This window comes from Scyliorhinus canicula, chromosome 10 (assembly GCF_902713615.1).
Source record: "Scyliorhinus canicula chromosome 10, sScyCan1.1, whole genome shotgun sequence".
NCBI classification, from domain to species: Eukaryota; Metazoa; Chordata; class Chondrichthyes; order Carcharhiniformes; family Scyliorhinidae; genus Scyliorhinus; species Scyliorhinus canicula.
In genome coordinates this window covers 83491815-83511432 of record NC_052155.1, presented here as the reverse complement: position 1 = coordinate 83511432, position 19618 = coordinate 83491815, and the positions used below count along the sequence as shown (strand labels likewise).

The following is a 19618-nucleotide window of genomic DNA, read 5'->3' as shown; positions in this document are numbered from 1 at the left end:
GGCCAGCAGCACGGTTTGATTCCCGTACCAGCCTCCCCGGACAGGCGCCGGAATGTGGCGACTAGGGGCTTTTCACAGTAACTTCATTGAAGTCTACTCGTGACAATGAGCGATTTTCATTTCATTTCATTTCATATTGACCAACAGCTCTAGCAGTCTCAGCAGTGCCAAAACTCAGCAGTGGGCATTGTTGGGACTGCAAGGGAGACTCAGGAAGACGATTTGACTGACCTGGGTTTTTAGGGCGGTGAAGGATTGAAGAGCCTTAGGATGGAGGAGAGGGGGTGGGGGGAGGTGAGCAAGTCTTGCAGAGCAGGTGGTCAAGAACAAAAGGGTAGGGTGACATCTTGGGGCGGATAGTCATCCAACATTCACAAGGCACCCCACAATTGTTGAGCCTTGCCCTTTTCAAAGAAACCATTTCAAAAAGGGCCCATCTGCCACTGCCCAGTGATTTATAGCGGTGGAGGTGGATTGAGGCTCTTAATTGCCAACTAATTGAAGCAAAGATAGGCAGCCGAGTGGGTACCTTACCCATTCCCCTATATTATGGGGAACAGGTTGGGATGAGCGGGAAGGAGATGGGTTGGGAATCCAAAATAATTTGCATGCTCTTCCACCCCTGCCCACCAAAATTACTGTGGCAGGGGGATCATATAATCTAGCCCATAACATTTACTCACCTTCAACACCATAGCCCAAGCCAAGCTCATATCAAAACTCCAAAACCTAGGACTTGTCTCCTCCCTCTGCAACTGGATCCTCGACTTCCTGACCCATAGACCACGATCAGTAAGGATAACAACAACACCTCCTCCATGATAGTCCTCAATACCGGGGCCCCGCAAGTCTGCATACTTAGCCCTCTACTATACTCCATATACAGATACGACTGTGTGGCAAAATTTGGCTCCAACTCCATCTACAAGTTTGCTGATGACACGACCGTAGTGGGTCGGATCCGAACAACGATGAGTTAGAGTACAGGTGGGGGATAGAGAACATGGTGTGGTGTAATGACAGCAATCTCCTCCGGATGCTCTGGTTTCCTCCCACTGTCCAAAGATGTACGAGGTAAGTGAATTATTGATCATGCTAAATTGCCCCTTAGTGTCCAGGGACGTAGAGGTTAGGTTATGGGGTTGCAGGGATAGGGTGGGACATGGATCGGTGCAAACTCAATGGGCCAAATGGCCTCCTTCTGCACTGTAAGGATTATACGATTCTATGATTCAATCTCAGCAAAATTAAAGAGCTGGTGATTGACTTCAGGAAGCAACGTATCATACACACCCCTGTCTGCATCAATGGTGCCGAGGTGGAGATGGTTGACAGCTTCAAATTCCTAGGTGTGCATATCACCAATAATCTGGCCTGGTCCACCCCTGTCGATGCTATGACCACAAAAGCACAACAGTGCCTATACTTCCTCAGGAAACTAAGGAAATTTGGTACGTCTTGCCAATTTTTACAGATGCACCATAGAAAGCATCCTATCTGGCTGCACCACAACCTGGTATGGAAACGGTTCAGCCCAAGACCGTAAGAAACTACAAAGAGTCATGAACACAGCCCAGTCCATCACGCAAATCCGTCTCCCATTCATTGACTCTATCTACACCTCCCGATGCCTTGGGAAAGTGGGCAGCATAATCAAAGACCCCTCCAACCTGAGTTATTCTCTCTTCCAACTTCTTCCATCAGGCAGGGAGACACAAAAGTCTGAGAACATGCACTAACAAATTCAAAAACAGCTTCTTCCCCACTGTTACCAGACTCCTTAATGAACCTCTTATGGACTGAACTGATCTCTTCACACATCCTCTCTACTGAGTAGAACTTCACTCTGTACGCTCACCCGATGCCTATACCTATGTATTTACATTGTGTATTTATGCATGCCTATGTTTTTTCATGTACGGAACGATCTGTCTGGATTGTACACAGAACGATACTTGTTACTGTACCTCACATCAGGGCTCCCTGCGGGTCCCCCTGTTACAGCGGCCCCTATGACTGGTCTACCTGTCACAGGGGCCACTGAAGACTGTCTCCCTATTACAGGGGTCCTGGGGGGGGGGGGTGGTCGGATACCCCCGTACTTGGGGGCATGGGTGCACCCAGGCAATCCGGGTGTGGAGGACTGTTGTGTAGTGTGAGGGTATGTGTTTCGGGGTTGATTTACGGTGCAGGGAGGTGGCGGCTGCCGGACCTCACTATCTGGCAATCCACTCAAGATTTCCTGGGAATCCCTCATATTCCACGCCATGCATAAATTTGCATGGTGTGGAACACTGAATTGCTTCCCGGTTTGCGCTCCCAGCCGTCGCGTTCCCCGACGGCGTCAACACGGCCTCAGGATCAGCAATTCTGCCCCCTACAGGGGGCCTGCAGGGCGCTGGAGCGGTTCACGCCACTCCAGCTGCTGATCCGGCCGTGGAATGGACGCCGGGGCATGCGTGCATGCGCAGTGGGTCCGGCGCGAACCTACGCATGCGCAGTTCCACTGGTGTGATTTACGCGTATGCGCGGTGTCTCCCTTGTCCACGCCGGCCCCGACCCAACATGGCGCAGGAGTACAGGGGCTGGCACGGAATAAAGGAGGCCGGGACACAGAGACCGCCCCGCCGATTGGTGTGTCCCGATCACGGGCCAGGCCACTTCGGAGGCCTCCCTCAGAGTCAGACCCCCCCCACAGGCCGCCACCCGGCCCTTCAATGCCAACGTCCCGCCAGCTCAGAGCAGATTAAAACAGTGCCGGCGGGATTTTTTTCTTTACGCCCGTTTGGCCCATTTGGGCCGGTGAATTACAGGGGGGGCGCGTAGAGTGGCCCCTGACCCGTGCCGCGCCAACCACGCTGGCCCCAATGATGCTGATTCTCCGCTCTGCGGGGAATCGCGTCAGGGTGGCTCGGCGCGATTCACATGGCGCCCCGGTGATTCTCTGACCCGGCGCGGGGTCTGAGAATCCCGCCCAGGGTCTCCCAAATGGAGAATCCAACCCAATATCTAACTGTAATAAGCAGTAATACTGATGAAGGCTGCTCCAAAACTAGTTGTGTCATTAGCCAAGCTGTTCCAGTAAAGCTGGCATTTATCCAACCACATGGACAATTTCCTATGTTTATTCTTTCCATTAAATGCAGGACAAATACAGCCAATTTCTGCTTCAGCAGTCTATTCTCCATCGTTAACAAAGTGATGGAAGATGCTTGAAAGAGTTCCTGTCCGAAGGGACCTGGGTGATCAGCTATGATCGTATTGAAAAGTGGAGCAGTCTCAAGGGGCCAAATGGCCTACTCCTGCTCCTAGATCGTATGCTCTGATGTGTTCTTTTTCATGAGTTACAAAAGAACATATGCACTGCAGCAATTAATAAAGAAGGCAAATGTTATGTTGGCCTTCATCGCAAGGGGGTTTCAGTACAAATGTATGTTAAGATCCCAGACGCTATCCCAACATTTGTTCGGCATACAGGACAAGAACCTGAACACTTTTTTTAAAACTGTGAGCAGGAATACTTTGCTCTAGGAGTGATTCCACTGACCATCTTTTATATTAAAACAAACTTTATTTTTAACAGAGGATTAAACACATTAACATCACAGAAAATCGTTTTTCAATTGACAGTTAAACAATTTTTTAAATAAAAGGAAACCCCTTTACTATTAACCTATACATTCTCTATCTCCAAAGAAGCAAAGCCCATTAAAAGTAAAAAGCAACTTATAAATAAAGTTAGTAAATATAGGGTTACTTGCTGTGCATTGGTATAGAGATTTCTTGGAAAGACTGCTCGAAGAGTGATCCTTTCAGGAAACAGCCAGCAGATCCTTCTGACTTTATCAAACTACTGCTCATCATGACAACATTTGGCAAGAACTTCTGCTCAGCTTAAACTCCTTGCAGTCTGCCAAACCTATATCATACTGCAAAATGCCCCCCCCCCCCATTAATTACATAATAATTAAAATACTCAGATCCAATGACCTGCTTAGCTAAATCTGAACACAATGGGTGGAATTCTCCATTTAGGAGACTTTGTTCTCCTACTGGAGGTGAACTGGAACAGATTTGCACTCCCAGCGAAGCAATTCAGTATCTCTCACCATGCAAATGTGTGCAGGGGTGAGGAATGAAGAAATCCCGCTATCGGGCCATCATTTTGTGTGGGTGGACCAGTAGCAGGCTACCACAGCTGGCCACCCCCACCTTGGTATTGCAAAGCAGCCCCACTCACACCCCCCCCCCCCATCGCAATTCAATCCCCCGCCCTCAGATTTCCTGGGCATCCCTTCCCTCAAGAATGGGGGTGTCCCGACCCGCCCACCCTTCAGAGACTCCCTAACTAAAGGATCCCCCCACAGAGATCCCCAAACTTTCGGACTCCCCAGAAAAGAGATCCTGTCTGGAAGCTATAATAATAATCTTTCTTGTCACAAGTAGGCTTACATTAACACTCAATTAAGTTACTGTGAAAAGCCCCTAGTCGCCACATTCCGGCACCTGTCCGGGTACACAGAGGCAGACACAGGGAGAAAGTGCAGACTCTGCACAGACAGTCACCCAAGCCGGGAATCAAACCTGGGACCTGGCGCTGTGAAGCAACAGTGCTAACTACTGTGCCACCGTGCCGCCCTAGCTAGAGAGAAGCCCAGGCAGAGGTAGTGATAAAAACTACTATTGTAACACTCACCTGGGCGTCAAAGAGACTTAAGTGTATTCCAATCTCCCTCCTTCATGCTTGAGTGACTTTGAAGTGCTGAGCTGGACATTGATTGCACTTAACTCCCTATGAAGTGTTTGTAAATATTGTGGTTACAGCACTTCTGAGTTACTCATCCATGAAGGGAGATGAATCAAAATATATAACCAAATAGGAACTTGATGTATGTTCACTGAGTTGAATTGGGCACATTCCTATACCAGTCTTTTGAGTATATTGGAGATAAAGTAGAAAAAAATTAAATCGGAAAAAATCACCACCATAAAATAAGCTCTTACTGAACCCCTGGAATCAACTTGGATCGAGTGAGATGTTGAAGAGACATGTTTCCTTCATGAGGTACAGATTTCTTTGTCTCATGGACCGACCTCCCAACACTACAATTGTTAACATTTTCACATTTTGTTGTAGTATTAAGAAATAATGTAAAATCAAATCTGTTGCCATATGGTGTTAGTCCAACCAGTAATGTGATGGACCAAGACTTAATGGCAAGCATTATAGTTTATTAGTACAGTTCAATCTGTGGCTGATGTAAAAAAAAACTAAATCAATGAACCATACCTTTTTGTTCCAGTAAGCAATCTTTATTTATTATCAATATGGTTTTATTTACTACTCTTTTATATTTTGCTGAATAGTACAATTGTTTCTAAAGCATAAAAATATTTATAAATCAATTTAAATGTTTTGTACTTTTTTATTTCTCATTAGGATTTATTGGTGTGTAAAGTCAATAATTTAGTCTTTCAATTGCCAACACTGACTTGGCCTGGCTGTCAGAAAAATAATGCTATACCGCTCGCTTTTTATTTCAGATATAATGTTGCTGACTATGAAGAACTAATAGAGGATTTAGCTTTATATTCACATATGTTAACCTGTGTTAATAATTTAGCATCCACAGTAAATCATTTTTCATAACTTTAATAAACCTGAGCCAAAATATCTTTATAACCCGATCAAAGCAGGATTCAATATCTCACCTTTCTGTTGAATGAAAAGGTGTAATTTTACGAGATGTATGAGTGCATTGTCAATTCTGTTGTATCAGGTGGTGAAAAAATCTAAAACACAAGAATATAAGCAGGAATGTTAGTGTGCCATGATAACAAACACCGACTTGTTTTTAAATATTAGTTCATCTGGTTATATTTCTATGTCTGTGTTTTAAAACCTATTTTCATGTGATCAATTGGAAACATGATTGTAAATTTATTCTCGAGATCCAGCACAGTTCTTGTACCCTGAACATATAAAGGATATGTAACAGGGAGCAATAGATTTTACAAAATATAAGCCATTGCGTAAGTAAGGTTGTGCATGTCTTATATGGTTTATTTTTTAAATGGCCTATTCTTCCTTTGTAATTTTATTTGTATTATATGGAATTTATTTTTTATTAGAACTGTCAGTTTATGTACATTTACTTTTGTACATTCTGGCCATTGGCCCCTTTCCATTGAATCAGACACAATGGGAAGGCTGCGTACTTGGCCCTCTATTATACTCCCTGTACACACATGACTGCGTGACAAATCTGGTTCCAATCCATCTGCAAGTTTGCTGACGATACAACATAGTGGGCCAGATCTCGAATAATGACGAGTCAGAATACAGGAGGGAGATAGAGAACCTAGTGGAGTGATGCAATGACAACAATCTCTCCCTCAATGCCAGCAAATCTAAAGAGCTGGTCATTGTCTTCAGGAAGCAGAGTACTGTACACACCCCTAACTGCATCAACATGGCAGAGGTGGAGATGGTTCGCAACTTCAAATTCCTCGGGGTAGACATCACAAAAACCTGTCCTAGTCCACCCATGTTGACGCTACCACCAAGAAAGCACAACAGCGCCTATACTTTCTCAGGAAACTCAGGAAATTTGGAATGTCCACTTAATTCTCACCAACTTTTACTGTTGCACCATAGAAAGTATTCTATCTGGCTGCATCAGAGCCTGGTATGGCAACTGCTCGGCCCAAGACCGCAAAAAACTTCAGAGAGTTGTGAACACAGCCCAGTCCATCACACAAACCTGCCTCCCATCCATTGACTCCATCTACACCTCCCACTGCCTGGGGAAAGCGGGCAGCATAATCAAAGACCCCTCTCACCTGGTTTACTCACTTCCAATTTCTTCCATTGGGCAGGAGATACAAAAGTCTGAGAACACGCACTAACAGATTCAAAAACAGCTTCTTCCCAGCTGTTACCAGACTCCTAAATGACCCTCTTATGGACTGACATAATTAACACTACACCCCCGTATGCTTCACCCGATGCCGGTGTTTATGTAGTTACATTGAGTACCTTATGTTGCCCGATTATGTATTTTCTCTTTTTCTTTCTTTTCATGTGCTTAATGATCTGTTGAGCTGCTCGCAGAAAAATACTTTTCACTGTACCTCGGTACATGTGACAATAAACCAATCTAACCCAATCCACTGTGCAGTTGTTAATATTGCAAGTGTGCTGTCACTACAGGTATGCGGTGTTATTAAGGAACAAAATGCAGATTCAATTCAGACTTATAGTTTGGTGAGTTCCCACCCTCACCTGTGATGTAATAAGAAGAATACCTCGATGGCGAATTGAAAAGTTGTGCCGTGTAGAAGGGTAACACTAGCAGAAACCTGTGAGCAGATTGTCCATCTGCTCAATAGCAAGATGCTGATCATATGCAACACCTGAATGAAAAAAAGGGAGAAAGCAGAATAATTTCATCTCTTTCAAACCTAAAAGACAAATTAAGTACCCTTTACACTTATTGATTAATGTAATGCTACTGTAGAGCAGCTATTAAACAATGTGATTTGTTTCAGTATGTCGCTGTTAGTACTTTATAAACAGTCTTTATATAAAATACTAACAATGCATTAAAATCAATTTTTTAAAAATAAGTTTAGAGTGCCCAATTCATTTTTTTTCCAATTAAAGAGCAATTTAGCATGGCCAATCCACCTAGCCTGCATATCTTTTTTGGGTTGTGGGGGCGAAACCCACACAAACACGGGGAGAATGTGCAAACTCCACACGGACAGTGACCCAGAGCCGGGATCGAACCTGGGACCTCGGCGCCGTGAGGCAGCAGGGCTAACCCACTGCGCCACCGTGCTGCTTGCATTGCAATCAAGACCAAGATATATGAAATTCTGTTTGTGCCACTTGGACCACACCAATGAATTAATTTATACTGGGATGCACCGAATAATATGGCGAGCCTCTGAATGTTTCAATTGCGCAGCTTTTATATGTAATTGCTCTTTCAATGTGCTACTTATTTAAATGCCAGGAAGAAGAGTTGCTGATAATTCAGAGTTTAGCGCAAGTGCCTTAAGCCTGTTCACTGCTAGAGATAGGTTTCACCTTCAGCTTGTGACAGAACAGAAATGTCAGCTTTTTTTGAAGTCATAGAGTCATAGATGTTTACAGCATGGAAACAGGCCCTTCAGCCCAACTTGTCCATGCCGCCCAGTTTCTATCATTAATCTAGTCCTACGTGCCCGCATTTGGCCCAATAGAGTAATTAGAAGTTTTTGATAATATTCTTACAGTTATCTTAACCACGCAATTGTTCAACAATAAAACTTTAACTTGTCTAAGAACCAAATGAAGTGAACTGTATCAATGTGGTTTGAAAAGGGGTGTTTCATAATTCATTCCCTTTCAGCAGAAAGCAACATGAAATAACAGCTGTTGTCTACACAATGCAAACAGATTGCTGGAAGTAAAAGGGCTCAGGTGTGTAGCTGGGTGGAGGGGATGGGGAGGGTTAAAATGCTATGCTTCATCGTGCTAAATGGAGACTAAATTGAATTAAATTTTAAGTAAGAAACCAACATGACCCTTTATCAGAGGATGCTTCCCACAAAAAGAGTAACTTGAACAGACAGTTCCCTTTGTTCAAAATGCAAGGAATTAAAATAATTTGGAGTCTTATTCTGAAACAGTATAGAATAGAATTACATTTCAGGATTAAATGATGTCGATTAATATCTAAACGTAAAGATACAGTTCACAAATTTGCAGATTTCCTGTGGCATTTCTCACAGTATTTTTGGTGCTACACGAGGGAGAAAGTTAACCCCCCTGCAGGAAGCTGACAGGACCCAGAAGCTGCCTGCCTACCTGTGGTGGGAGAATCTCTTTCATGGCCAGACTCCAATAACATATCCCACCAGACATCTGCCCACCCAGAACGGATGAGTGGGCAACCCAGAGGCTCTAGTCAGATAAACAGTGACGGGCTTTGAAAGCAGGAATATGGAAGTGCCTGAATATGAAGGGCCTAAATGTTCGTTGTTGGGGCCAGAAGAGCAGTCTTTCACAAAAATTAGTTTTACACTTACCTCCTCTATGAATCAGGAAATCACTCAGCTGTCCAAGAATGGTGCGGTATTAAAATAGCCATAGGGCATTTTTAAATGGCAACCCAATCTCTCGAGCACCTGGCGTGACCCCCCAAAATCCCCAAGCCCAAACTCACTATAAAGGGGTCCTTGGGAGTACCCGTGCAGGGCACCCCAGCCCAATCCCCGCTGAATGAAAATGCCAGCTTGGCACCCTGCCAGTGCCCCTGCCAGCTGACAGTGCTACCTTGGCAGTGCCAGGCTGGCACCCAGGTGGCACTGCCAGGATGCCAGTACCAGGTTGCTCAGATGACACCAGCAGTGCCAGGGTGCCAACCTGCCCAGAGGGCATGCACCTGGGGGCCTCCAATCCCCTGGGAGACCCCCACAAGTCCTATTTCAACTGGTCCCCGTTTGCGGAGAGCAGCACTGAGTGGCGCTCACCTGAGATCTCCAAGGCCAGGGGGTTATATCCCACACCTTGGTTAGATCTCAGGAACACATATTAGAGTGAGACTAGCTGTTTTTCAAGTAGAGTAGCAATCCGATGATGATTGACTCAAAAGATTCAGATTGGAGCCAGACAAATCTTTTAGCAGGGTAACCTAAGTTGAGGAATAGTAGCTAACTTCTTCCAGCAACTTAGAATCCAGAATATTGCAGAAGAAAATGAAGAAGGGGGGTAGGACGATAAAAGGACACAGCATCTATACTTGGTACCATAGAAGAACTCAATTCTTTATGGGTGTTAGAACAGAAGAAAATACATGTTCCGACAGAACAAGAGTGCCTAATCTCAGAGGAAAGTTGCAACTGAGTTTTATTCAAAAGCAAAATAATGCAGTTGCTGGGAATCTGAAATTTTAAAAACTTCAGCAAATCAGGAATCATCTGTAGAGGTAGAAATACGGGTAATGATTGGAATCTTATGCTGTCCCAGGTGTGGGATGGTCGGAGGGGTCAGGCGTAATATTGTGTGCTATGATAGCGGCACTGTGCTCATTGCCTACCAGCCTATATGGGGAGGCATTGGACAGCCTGCTCACCCATAGGACAATTGAGGCCCTTTAGTGGCCGACAAATGGTAATTTAAGGACCTCCTCCTGCTGCCATTGGGACTTTTCTTGCAGTGGGGGAGACCATTTTGACCAAGCCAGGATTTTGTTTGTTGCTCTTGGTGAGGGGTGCGGGGTGCTTCCTATTCAGGCGCCATGTATTCATTGAAGGATACCCACCCCCGCTCCAAATTATATCTCCCCCCATGCCCTTGCATCACCTATCCTTCTCTACCATGCTGATCCCAGCCTCCCCACCCCTCATTGTGGCTTTCCAGCCTGGCCCTAAGGCAACCCCAAACTTACTTGTAAGTTTGGGTTTAATGGCTCCTCTCCTTTGAGGAACTCTTCCAGTCCCAACAGTTGTCTACCCATTAACTGAGCCGACAATGTGGAGGCCACACCCTACGTGTAAAATCCCATTATGGTCGCTAACTCTCGCGAGAGGGCCATAATGAGATTTACGGTGCAAGATCTCAGTTTGAGAACGTCCCTGCCAGCAACTTAATCAGGTTCATACCCAGCCAGGGCGTGAACCTGAACACCATGAATTCAAATGAATGTGAATATTCTTAAACGGTTTAAAGTCATTGTTTGTCAGATGCTCCACCTGGCCAGCGTGACGTTATGTTGGTGGGAATCACATCTGATTTCCAAAAATGGAAACCATCATGATGACCATGAAAAATCTGGAATTCAAAGTCCAATGGTGACCATTGCCAATTGTCATAAAAACCCATCTGGTTCACTGATGTCCTACAGGGAAGGAAATCAGCCCCCCACTGGCCTAATAAGCCACTCAGTTCAAGGGCAATTAGGGATGGGAACAAACGCTGGCCCAGCCAGCAACACCCACATCCCAAAAAATATTTTTTTTTAAATTAAAGTTATCCGAGTCCTCAACTTCTGTGACACTTCTTCAACTGGATCCTTTTCTATTGCCTACTGTATATTTGCCTGGTCAACACTGTTATATTGGAACTGTAACAGATTCTATGTGCATAATGTTGTGCAGAGGCCAGTAGCAAACCAGGAAAATACATTTTGCTGTTATACTGAGCATCCCTGCGCATAAAGCAGAAATTTATGGGATACTTGTACCTGTTTAGGCATCAATTTATTGGCCCATGACATACACAGAATGGATGGGGTTTTTACTTAAATGACAATATGTGACCACAACCATAGAACTAAGTTATCAATTGCAAGACATCTACAATAGGAAATCTTGAAGTCATGCTTGTGATATAATGCACTGACACTTAAATAGTTACTATAATCCCTTATGTAAGTCTAACAGTGTTAATGGACATCATAAATCTTACTGACTACCTTGTCTAATTTTGGCTGAGTTTTTATTGCATGAAACTACTTTTAAATTCATAAGAAAGTTCTGGAGTGCACAGATGCACCTGACAAGGTTTGCTGAACCACCTTGGATGGCCATACATAATGCATCCTACAGCCCATTTATGCATTATGTGTTGTAATTCCCCACAGTTTTCGCTGCCCCCATAATTTTTATCTTACTGCCATGTTAAAAAATGTCTGTGAACGGCACTCATAAAAATTGCAATAGTTTAAATAAATTCACTCCTCCAGAATTTTAAGTATTATAAATATAAAGACCTGAAGTAGACTTCAGAAATGGTCAAGCCTTGTTTGATTGTGCAAATAGAATGTTCACAAGATATGTTAAAAAAGTGAGGACCAGCACCAATTAAGAAAAACAAGAAAACTGTTAGAAACAATCCCTATTAACTTACATGTGCTATTTTCACAATTATTTTTGCCCAAGCATTTGTTAGAACATTTCTTAATATAATTTGGGATCGGGATGAATGAAACACTGTTAGGTACCTGAATAAACATGATCAGTTAAACAACGTGATCACTGAAGCACTTGACATGTATCAGCTAAAATAATTTAAAAGATTAACTTTTCAGTGGGGGTGAAACTCCATTTTCACCCTCTGCTTTGGGCCTTACTTACTGAAGTTTAGAAGAATGAGTGGTGATCTCATTGAAACATAAGCTCCTGAGGGGATGTCAGAGGGTGCATACGGTGAGGATGTTTCCAGCCCTTAGATCCAGAAGATACAGGGCAGAATTCTCCATTGGCAGGATCTTCTGTTTCGCCGGCAGCTTCCCCATGCCCGCAGATTTCCCGACAGCATGGGGTGCCCACAATGGAAGCCCCATTGGCTGGGTGCCGGGACACTTTTTCAAAGTGTCAACTCAGACAGGAAAAGCAGTGTGTATCCTGCCAGCTGAGCTGCTGGCTTGTCCTGCTGAATTTTTAAATACATTGAAAAAAAGAAGGTAGGCCCCACCACATCATGCTGGCAGGATGGTCTCTGAATGCGCCTTGCCTGCCAGCAATCTAACCTGCTGGGTTGTGCCGACCTCCACATTGGTGACCGCTCTGCCCTCAGCCACCCCCATCACCTCCAGGGCCCATTCTTCGAATGTCGTGAGAATTCTTATGTCCGGCACCCCTGCGCTGGTCTGGGTCCTCTCCTGGCAATCGTGGTAGAGCTTTTCCTGGAGACACAGAGGACATCATTAGCCACAAACGTGGTTCACCGTGCTGGGGGTGAAGGGAGGTTTGGGGTGATGGGAGGGTTGGGGTGGACGGAGGGAGGTGTGAAGGGTGGGTTGGGGTGGAGGGAGGGGTCTGTGAAGGGTGGGTTGGGGGGGGGAGATGGAGGGTGGGGGGGTTGCTGGTCGCGTTGGGATGATGGGAAGGTTCCAGGGGGGGAGGGGGGGCAGTGGTGGTGTCAACTGACCCATACTGCCCGGTATAATTTGTTTACCTTCTTGCCGGGGCTACAAGGTGGTGTCAAGATCAGGGGTAGGGGAGGGGGAAATGTCAGAAATTTACAAGGAGTTGATGGATTGAGAGGGAGCTTCGATAGGAGTAGTGACGCGCAAGTGGGAGGAAAAGTTCGGTCGGGGGTTGGAAACTGGGCTGTGGGAGGAGGCTCTGAGGAGGGTGAATGCATCCTCGTTGTGCGCTAGGCTTATCCTTATTCAGTTTAAGGTGATTCACAGGGCGCACCTGCTGGTGGCTAGGATGAGACGTTTTTTGAAGGGGTAGAAGATAGGTGTGGGGGTGGGCCCGCGAATCATGTCCGTATGTTTTGGGCAAAGCTTGGGGGATTCTGGTAGGGGTTTGCCAACGTTATGTCGGAGGTCCTGAAAGTGAAGGTGGTCTTTGGAGTGTCAGAAGACCCTGGATTCAAGGGGGCGAGAGAGGCCTTTGCCTCTGGTAGCCCGGAGACGATATTATTAGAATGGAGGACTCGGTGGCACCCGAAACCGGGGATGTGGGTAAGTGACCTGGCAGTTTCTCAAGCTAAAGTTTGCCTTGAGAAGATCTATGGAACAGTTTGCCCGGAGATGGCAGCCGTTCATCAACTTCTTCGAGAATAGTTAAGATGCCAGTGCAGTGAGGGGGGGATAAAATGGGGAAGTAGGGGAGCTGGGGAGTGGGGGGCAGGATGGTGGATGTTAGATATTTAGTTGAGTTGGTTAAGTGCAGTTTGTTTTGTTTTGTGATTGTGTTTGATGTGGAAATATATAAATGCCTCAATAAAATATTATTTTTTTAAAAGTAATATCGCATAAATAAGAACAGGGACAAAGCTTCTGTTATTAATATTTCATCAAATACTTGTTTTAATATATTACTTTCAATATAAAATGTCAAGAAACATTTCACAGAAGCATTATTCAACAAAATATGACACAAAGGAGATATTAGGGCCGTTGATCAAATGTTCGGGTAAAGAAGTAAGTTTTGAGGCCAGTCTTAAAGGAAGAGAGGTAGAAGAGTTCCGAGATACAGGAAGAAACCTCCAGAGTTTAGAACCTATACAATTGAAGACACAACTACCAATGCTGAAGCAATTAAAATCAGGATGATCAAGAAGTCAGGATTGGATGAATGTAGAGATCTTAGGGGGGTTGTGAGAGTGAAGGAGATTGCAGAGATAAGAAGGGGTGAGGTCATGGACCGATTTGGATGAGAATTTTAAAATTGCAGCATGGCTTAAATAAGTGGCCAATATAGGTCAGCAATCCTACAGTTGATGAGTGAAGGGTCTCGCTGCAGGTTAGCATGTAGGCAGCAAAGTTTTGGATGACCTCAAATTTATTGATAGTTGGATATTGGAGGCAGATCAGAAGTGCATTAAAATAGCCAACTCTAAAAGTAGCCAAGGCATGAATGAAGGTTTCAGCAGCATCTGACTCCAAGACAAATTCAGGTGATGTTTTGGAGGTGGAACTAGACAGTCTTAGTGATGGCAAGACATTCATGATTGGAAGGTTGTCTCAGATCAAAATATGACACCGAGATTGCAACAAAATCCTGTTTCAGCCTCAGATAGTTATCAGGGAAAGGGGTTGAGGCAGTGACTAATGAACACAATCTGTGATGCTGACAATGGTTACGATATTCCTATGTAGAAATTTATTTTCATCCAGTAACTGAAGGTAGAGCAAACAGTCTAAGAATTTCCAACTTACAATCTTTTTTTTAAATTTAGAGTACCCAATTCATTTTTTCCAATTAAGGGGCAATTTAGCATGGCCAATCCACCTAACCTGCAAATCTTTAGATGAATGAAAATTAAATGAAAACCGCTTATTGTCACGAGTAGGCTTCAATGAAGTTACTGTGAAAAGCCCCTAGTCGCCACATTCTGGCACCTGTTCAGGGAGGCTGGTATGGGAATTGAACCGTGCTGCAGGCCTGCCTTGGTCTGCTTTAAAAGCCAGCGATTTAGCCCAGTGTGCTAAACCAGCCCCTGGTTTGTGGGGGCGAAACCCAAGCAAACATGGGGAGAATGTGCAAACTCCACACAGACAGTGACCCAGAGCTGGGATCAAACCTGGGACCTCGGCGCCGTGAGGCAGCAGTGCTATCCACTGCGCCAACTTGCAATCATAATTATCATCCATTTAGGTAATGCTGCAATAAAATTGGGTTGCAATTCAAATTAAGTATGGGCCAGAATCTTCCGCCCTCATTTGCGGCTGAGATTTTCCAGTCCGATGAAAGTTAATGGAATTTTGATTGGAACGTCAAATTTTCTGTTCTCACTCGCAACGGGTCCTTCCACGGACGAGGCCGGAGAAGCCTGCCCATAACATTTGGTTTTCCTATCGAGATTGGACACTGTGATGTTTTTTAAATAAAATTATGCAGTAAAAAATTTTAATTGAGCAATTTCACATTGGTTGCAAACCATCAAACTACCTCATGGCCAGGGTTTTATGGCCTCTCTCGCCTGGCGGGATATTACGGTACTGCTGAAGTATCAGCAATTTGAATGTCCCGCTGCATCCACCAGGGGGAGACACATAGTGACCTGGCCGTAAAATCCTGGCCCGTGGCTACACAATAGAAATCTTTCATTGTATGTACACTGGAATAAGCTGGATTCATTATCCTGGATCTTTTCACTGGAATGGCATATTTTAGAATGTGAATGTAATTATACTTGAAATATCAAAGTAAAAACAAAAATAGAAGTTATACTGTGGTACAGATTGGAATTCCATTCGCAGTGCAGCGTTTTATAATATAACACCTTACCTTCAGTAGAATTACAACCCTTATTTCTGAAATCTCTTCCCATTCCCCCACCCAAAAAAATTAACCCTGAGGAAAATACCAGACTCACTTTAATATGCTGCTGTTTGTACAAAACAGCTTTTGTTCTGTTTTGGCTGGTGAATCTCCATTGAATCTACATGATGTAAAAGCTGAGTTAATAAGCTGCTAATTGTTTTTAAAACTCTACACATCTGATGTAGGTATAATGTTAATTTCTTAATTGGTCAGTCATCAATGATAGTATTTGTTTCTTTACTGTAAACAGGGGACGATGTCAAAATCCATTCAGCGTATCTCTGCTTTCCTACAATCGTTGGAAGAATACTGTGAGATAAAGGAAGACGTAGCAAACAAACAGTGCAACCAAGATGGTGTAATCAAAGACAAGAAAAGTCATGCAGTTCAAATAACGGTGTAATTGGACATTCACCTGTTTGCCATTTCACACTTCCATGGACTGCAACTCAGTCACCTCCCAGCATGCTTTGTCTTTTACTTACAGCAAATCCATAACAATGAAACAGGTGACTTTCATGCTGCTGTCAGGAACAATCTCATTTCAGCTCTGGGTGACTGATTGCAATTGGCTTTGCCTCATCTGATAATTAATCTATGTCACCATTAATTGGAAGAGAGAATAATTACTGGCGATGTTGACAGTGACTGTACGCTTCTCCAGATTTCTGCCTATTGCTCAGGCCTAACTAATAACTCTACAGTTCATCACTGAAACTTTACTTTATACATGTTGTAACAATCTTTGTAGACATGTAATGGTGTTACACATGCTAGCTGGTGGCCCTTTGTTTTCACTTGTCAATAGTTTTGAATACTAAAAGCTGCCTCCATCTTATTATCTTTCGTATTCTATCTTAATTTTGTGGAAGTTTAAAGTTTTCAATGAGCTGGAGATGAATGATTAATGAATAAATCCAAATGCTTCATTTTGTCCATGGATCATTAGTCAAGTCCTTTGTGTTAAAGACCTGAGAAAGGAGTAGAAATTATTGAGACATTAGCCTGAAGCAATCTCGAGGTAAATATTATGCAAAAAGAAAAAATGTTTAGTGCACATCATATAGTGATCACTGACCCTATGAGAACATTTTCACCAAGGTCTGCCTCAGTTTACCTGCCATCACATAGCATTATTTGCTAATCAAATTCTGGTTATTGTTCCTTTACTCAGTAGTAATAAGGCAATAGCTGTGAAGAACAATCCAAAACAATGCCTTTTCTATTCTTTGAAGTTGGTGACAGTTCCTCTATAAAGCAAATAAATAATATATTGAATGCAATGAGATTTAATTTTGTGGATTTATGTACTTGACATATTGATGTAAAATTTCTCTGAGCACTATTTTAATTCGGTACTTAACACATTTGCAGGCTAGTGGCTGTGTTCAAGTATTGCATCAGGAAAATTTTCAGATTGGTCAGCATAAATAACAGTCAGAAAATAACTGCAAATCTAATGGAAACACACTAAAGATCACTCAGCGTATGCAAAGAAAGAACTCAGGCTAACATTTTGCATACCAAATCCCTGTCAAACATTGATGTACCATCGATTGCACGCGAGGCGAGTGATTTACCAAAGTCTGGCTTTAATTGACTAGAACACAGCTCTGCGATCTTCTACAGTGGAAAGGGACGATCGTCAGGCATCTGAGCATTTATACCTCGTTAATAGAGGCGTGGTTAACTCAGCCTCTCGGCCAATCGGTCGAGAGGCACATGACCGACCAGGGCCAATGGTAAGCCGACGTTCTGGCCCAATGGCAGACGAGTATGCAGATCATATCACCACAAACATTCTATTAACTACTGCATTACCAGAGGAAATGAATAGCATATATAACCGTCAAAAGGCACCAACAAACTCCAGAAGTTTGTTGATCATTAAGATGAGTCAAAATGTCAATAAATCAAAAAGAAAAAGGAGAAATTGTTTTTCACATTCTCAGGATATCCCAAATCACCTCACAGACAATTACTTGCTTCTGATGTCACTGTGAATATGTAGGCAAAGACAACAGCGAGTTTGCACAATAGCCATGGGCCCACAAAACATCAATGAGGTCATGGCTGTTAATCTGCATTGTTGGCATTGGTTGAAGGATAAATATTGATTAGGAAATCAGGAAAAGACTCCTTGCTTTCCTTGAATAATGTCTTGGTACATTTTACATATGTACCATCTATCCTTAGCATCTCATCGACATATTAACTTGGAAGACATAATACTCTCTCGGTACTACTATCTGAAGTGTCTTGTATGTCATGTATTGTCTTGGAATTCTAATGCAGGCGGAAGAGCTTTGGGCCAAGCAAATACTAAACAAAATATCAAAGCAAAATATTGCAGATGCTAGAAAGCTGAAGCAAAATCAGAGAATGCTGTAAACGACATGCCTTGCAGCACCCAGTGAGATAGAAACAGATTTGTGTTTTTGAATGGGAGGGCATCCCGCAGACTCCGGCAGGCCCTTTTTACGTTCTAATGAGCATTGATTAGCAGTAGGCGGGACTTTGTCCACACTTGGACTGAAGTCTTGCCTTGTAGAGTTGCCAGCCAATCAGAAACAGCACTGCAATAGTCGGAAGGGGCACTAACAATATGCCTGGGATTGTGTTGTGGCATGGAGGCCAGATAACTGACAGGGAGAGGAGGAGAGGGTAGGAGGTTGCAAGGGGAGGAGGGGTGATTAGGGTGTCAGCAGATAAGTCAAAGGGTGGCGGCGGGGGAGGTCTGGAGGAGTCCCATCATTGACGGAAGGACGCCTCCAGTCAGAATGGGGGTTTCCAATGAAGGAGCCCCTAACTTCCTGCCTGTGATCAAGGCTGTTAAATTTTTCTATTTCGCACTCCCCTCCGATCAATCTGATGCGTGCCTGTCTAAAAATTGAGGCTTGCCAGGAAATGGATAACCTTCATAGATAACCTCAGTCAGTCTGGGAATTGAACCCGCACCTGTTAGTACAGTATTGCCCCGCATGATGAATCAGCCATCTAACCAACTCAGAAGCAAGTATCGAGTCAGGGGGGAAAAAGGAGAGGGGGGATGGGAGGAGAGGAAAGAGCAAAGGGGAAAGCATGTGATCAGATGAAATGCAGGAATGATTAAATGTGAAATAGATGTGATACAAGGTAAAAGGGAGTGGTAATAAGACAAGCAAAGAAATAAAATATTTACCAAGTGGAGCCAAAAATGTTAACAGCAGAGTCAGTCGTTGCTCTCTAAAAAAATGAGAGCAATTATTGAGTCAGTAAACTTTCTAACAAAATTAAATATGAAATGTCACTAAAACCAAATAAGATGTAGCAATCAAAACTTGAAATGTTAATGAAAAAATTAAAAGGAATAGGAGACAGTAGAAAATAAGGAGACATCAGCAAGGCCCAGACAGGGGTGGCACGGTGGCGCAGTGGTTAGTCTAGACCGGCCCCGGGTCACTGTCCGTGTCGAGTTTGCACATTCTCCCTGTGTCTGCGTCGGTCTCACCCCTACAACCCAAAAAGATGCAGGGTAGGTGGATTGGCCATGCTAAATTGTCCCTTAATTGAAAAAAAAAATTGGGTACACTAAATTTTTTTATAAAGAACACAAAAAAAAGCAAGACCCGCACAACATCCAGTCTTGGGCTCACAAGTGACAAATAACATTCACACCACACAAATGCCAAGGGATGACCATCTCCAGCAAGAAAGAATCAAACCGACTTCGGATGGCACTATGTAGGGAGAAGGCGTGCATGCGGTGGCTCCCGCTGAAGCAGTGCACCTTTTGCCCTTTTCTCTTAGTTTAGGGCGTATTATCTTTTGAAAACCTACAGAATTAATGGGATAAGGACCCTGC

The 19618-nt window shown here is 43.8% G+C and overlaps 1 protein-coding gene across 5 annotated transcripts in view; it reads left to right on the top strand.

Moving 5' to 3' along the window:
* Window positions 1–16796, top strand: part of LOC119972486 (coiled-coil domain-containing protein 178) — a 479785-nt gene extending 462989 nt beyond the window's left edge. For 4 of the 5 annotated variants that reach the window (XM_038809253.1, XM_038809254.1, XM_038809255.1 and 1 more), the window contains one exon: window positions 16025–16796. In XM_038809253.1, the coding sequence (XP_038665181.1) occupies window positions 16025–16177 (153 nt within the window). In that variant the 3' untranslated portion in view covers window positions 16178–16796. Of the gene's footprint in view, window positions 1–8399; window positions 8430–16024 lie in introns of those variants that run through there. The other variant, XM_038809257.1, reaches the window with a different exon arrangement.
* Window positions 16797–19618: the final 2822 nt, after the last annotated feature.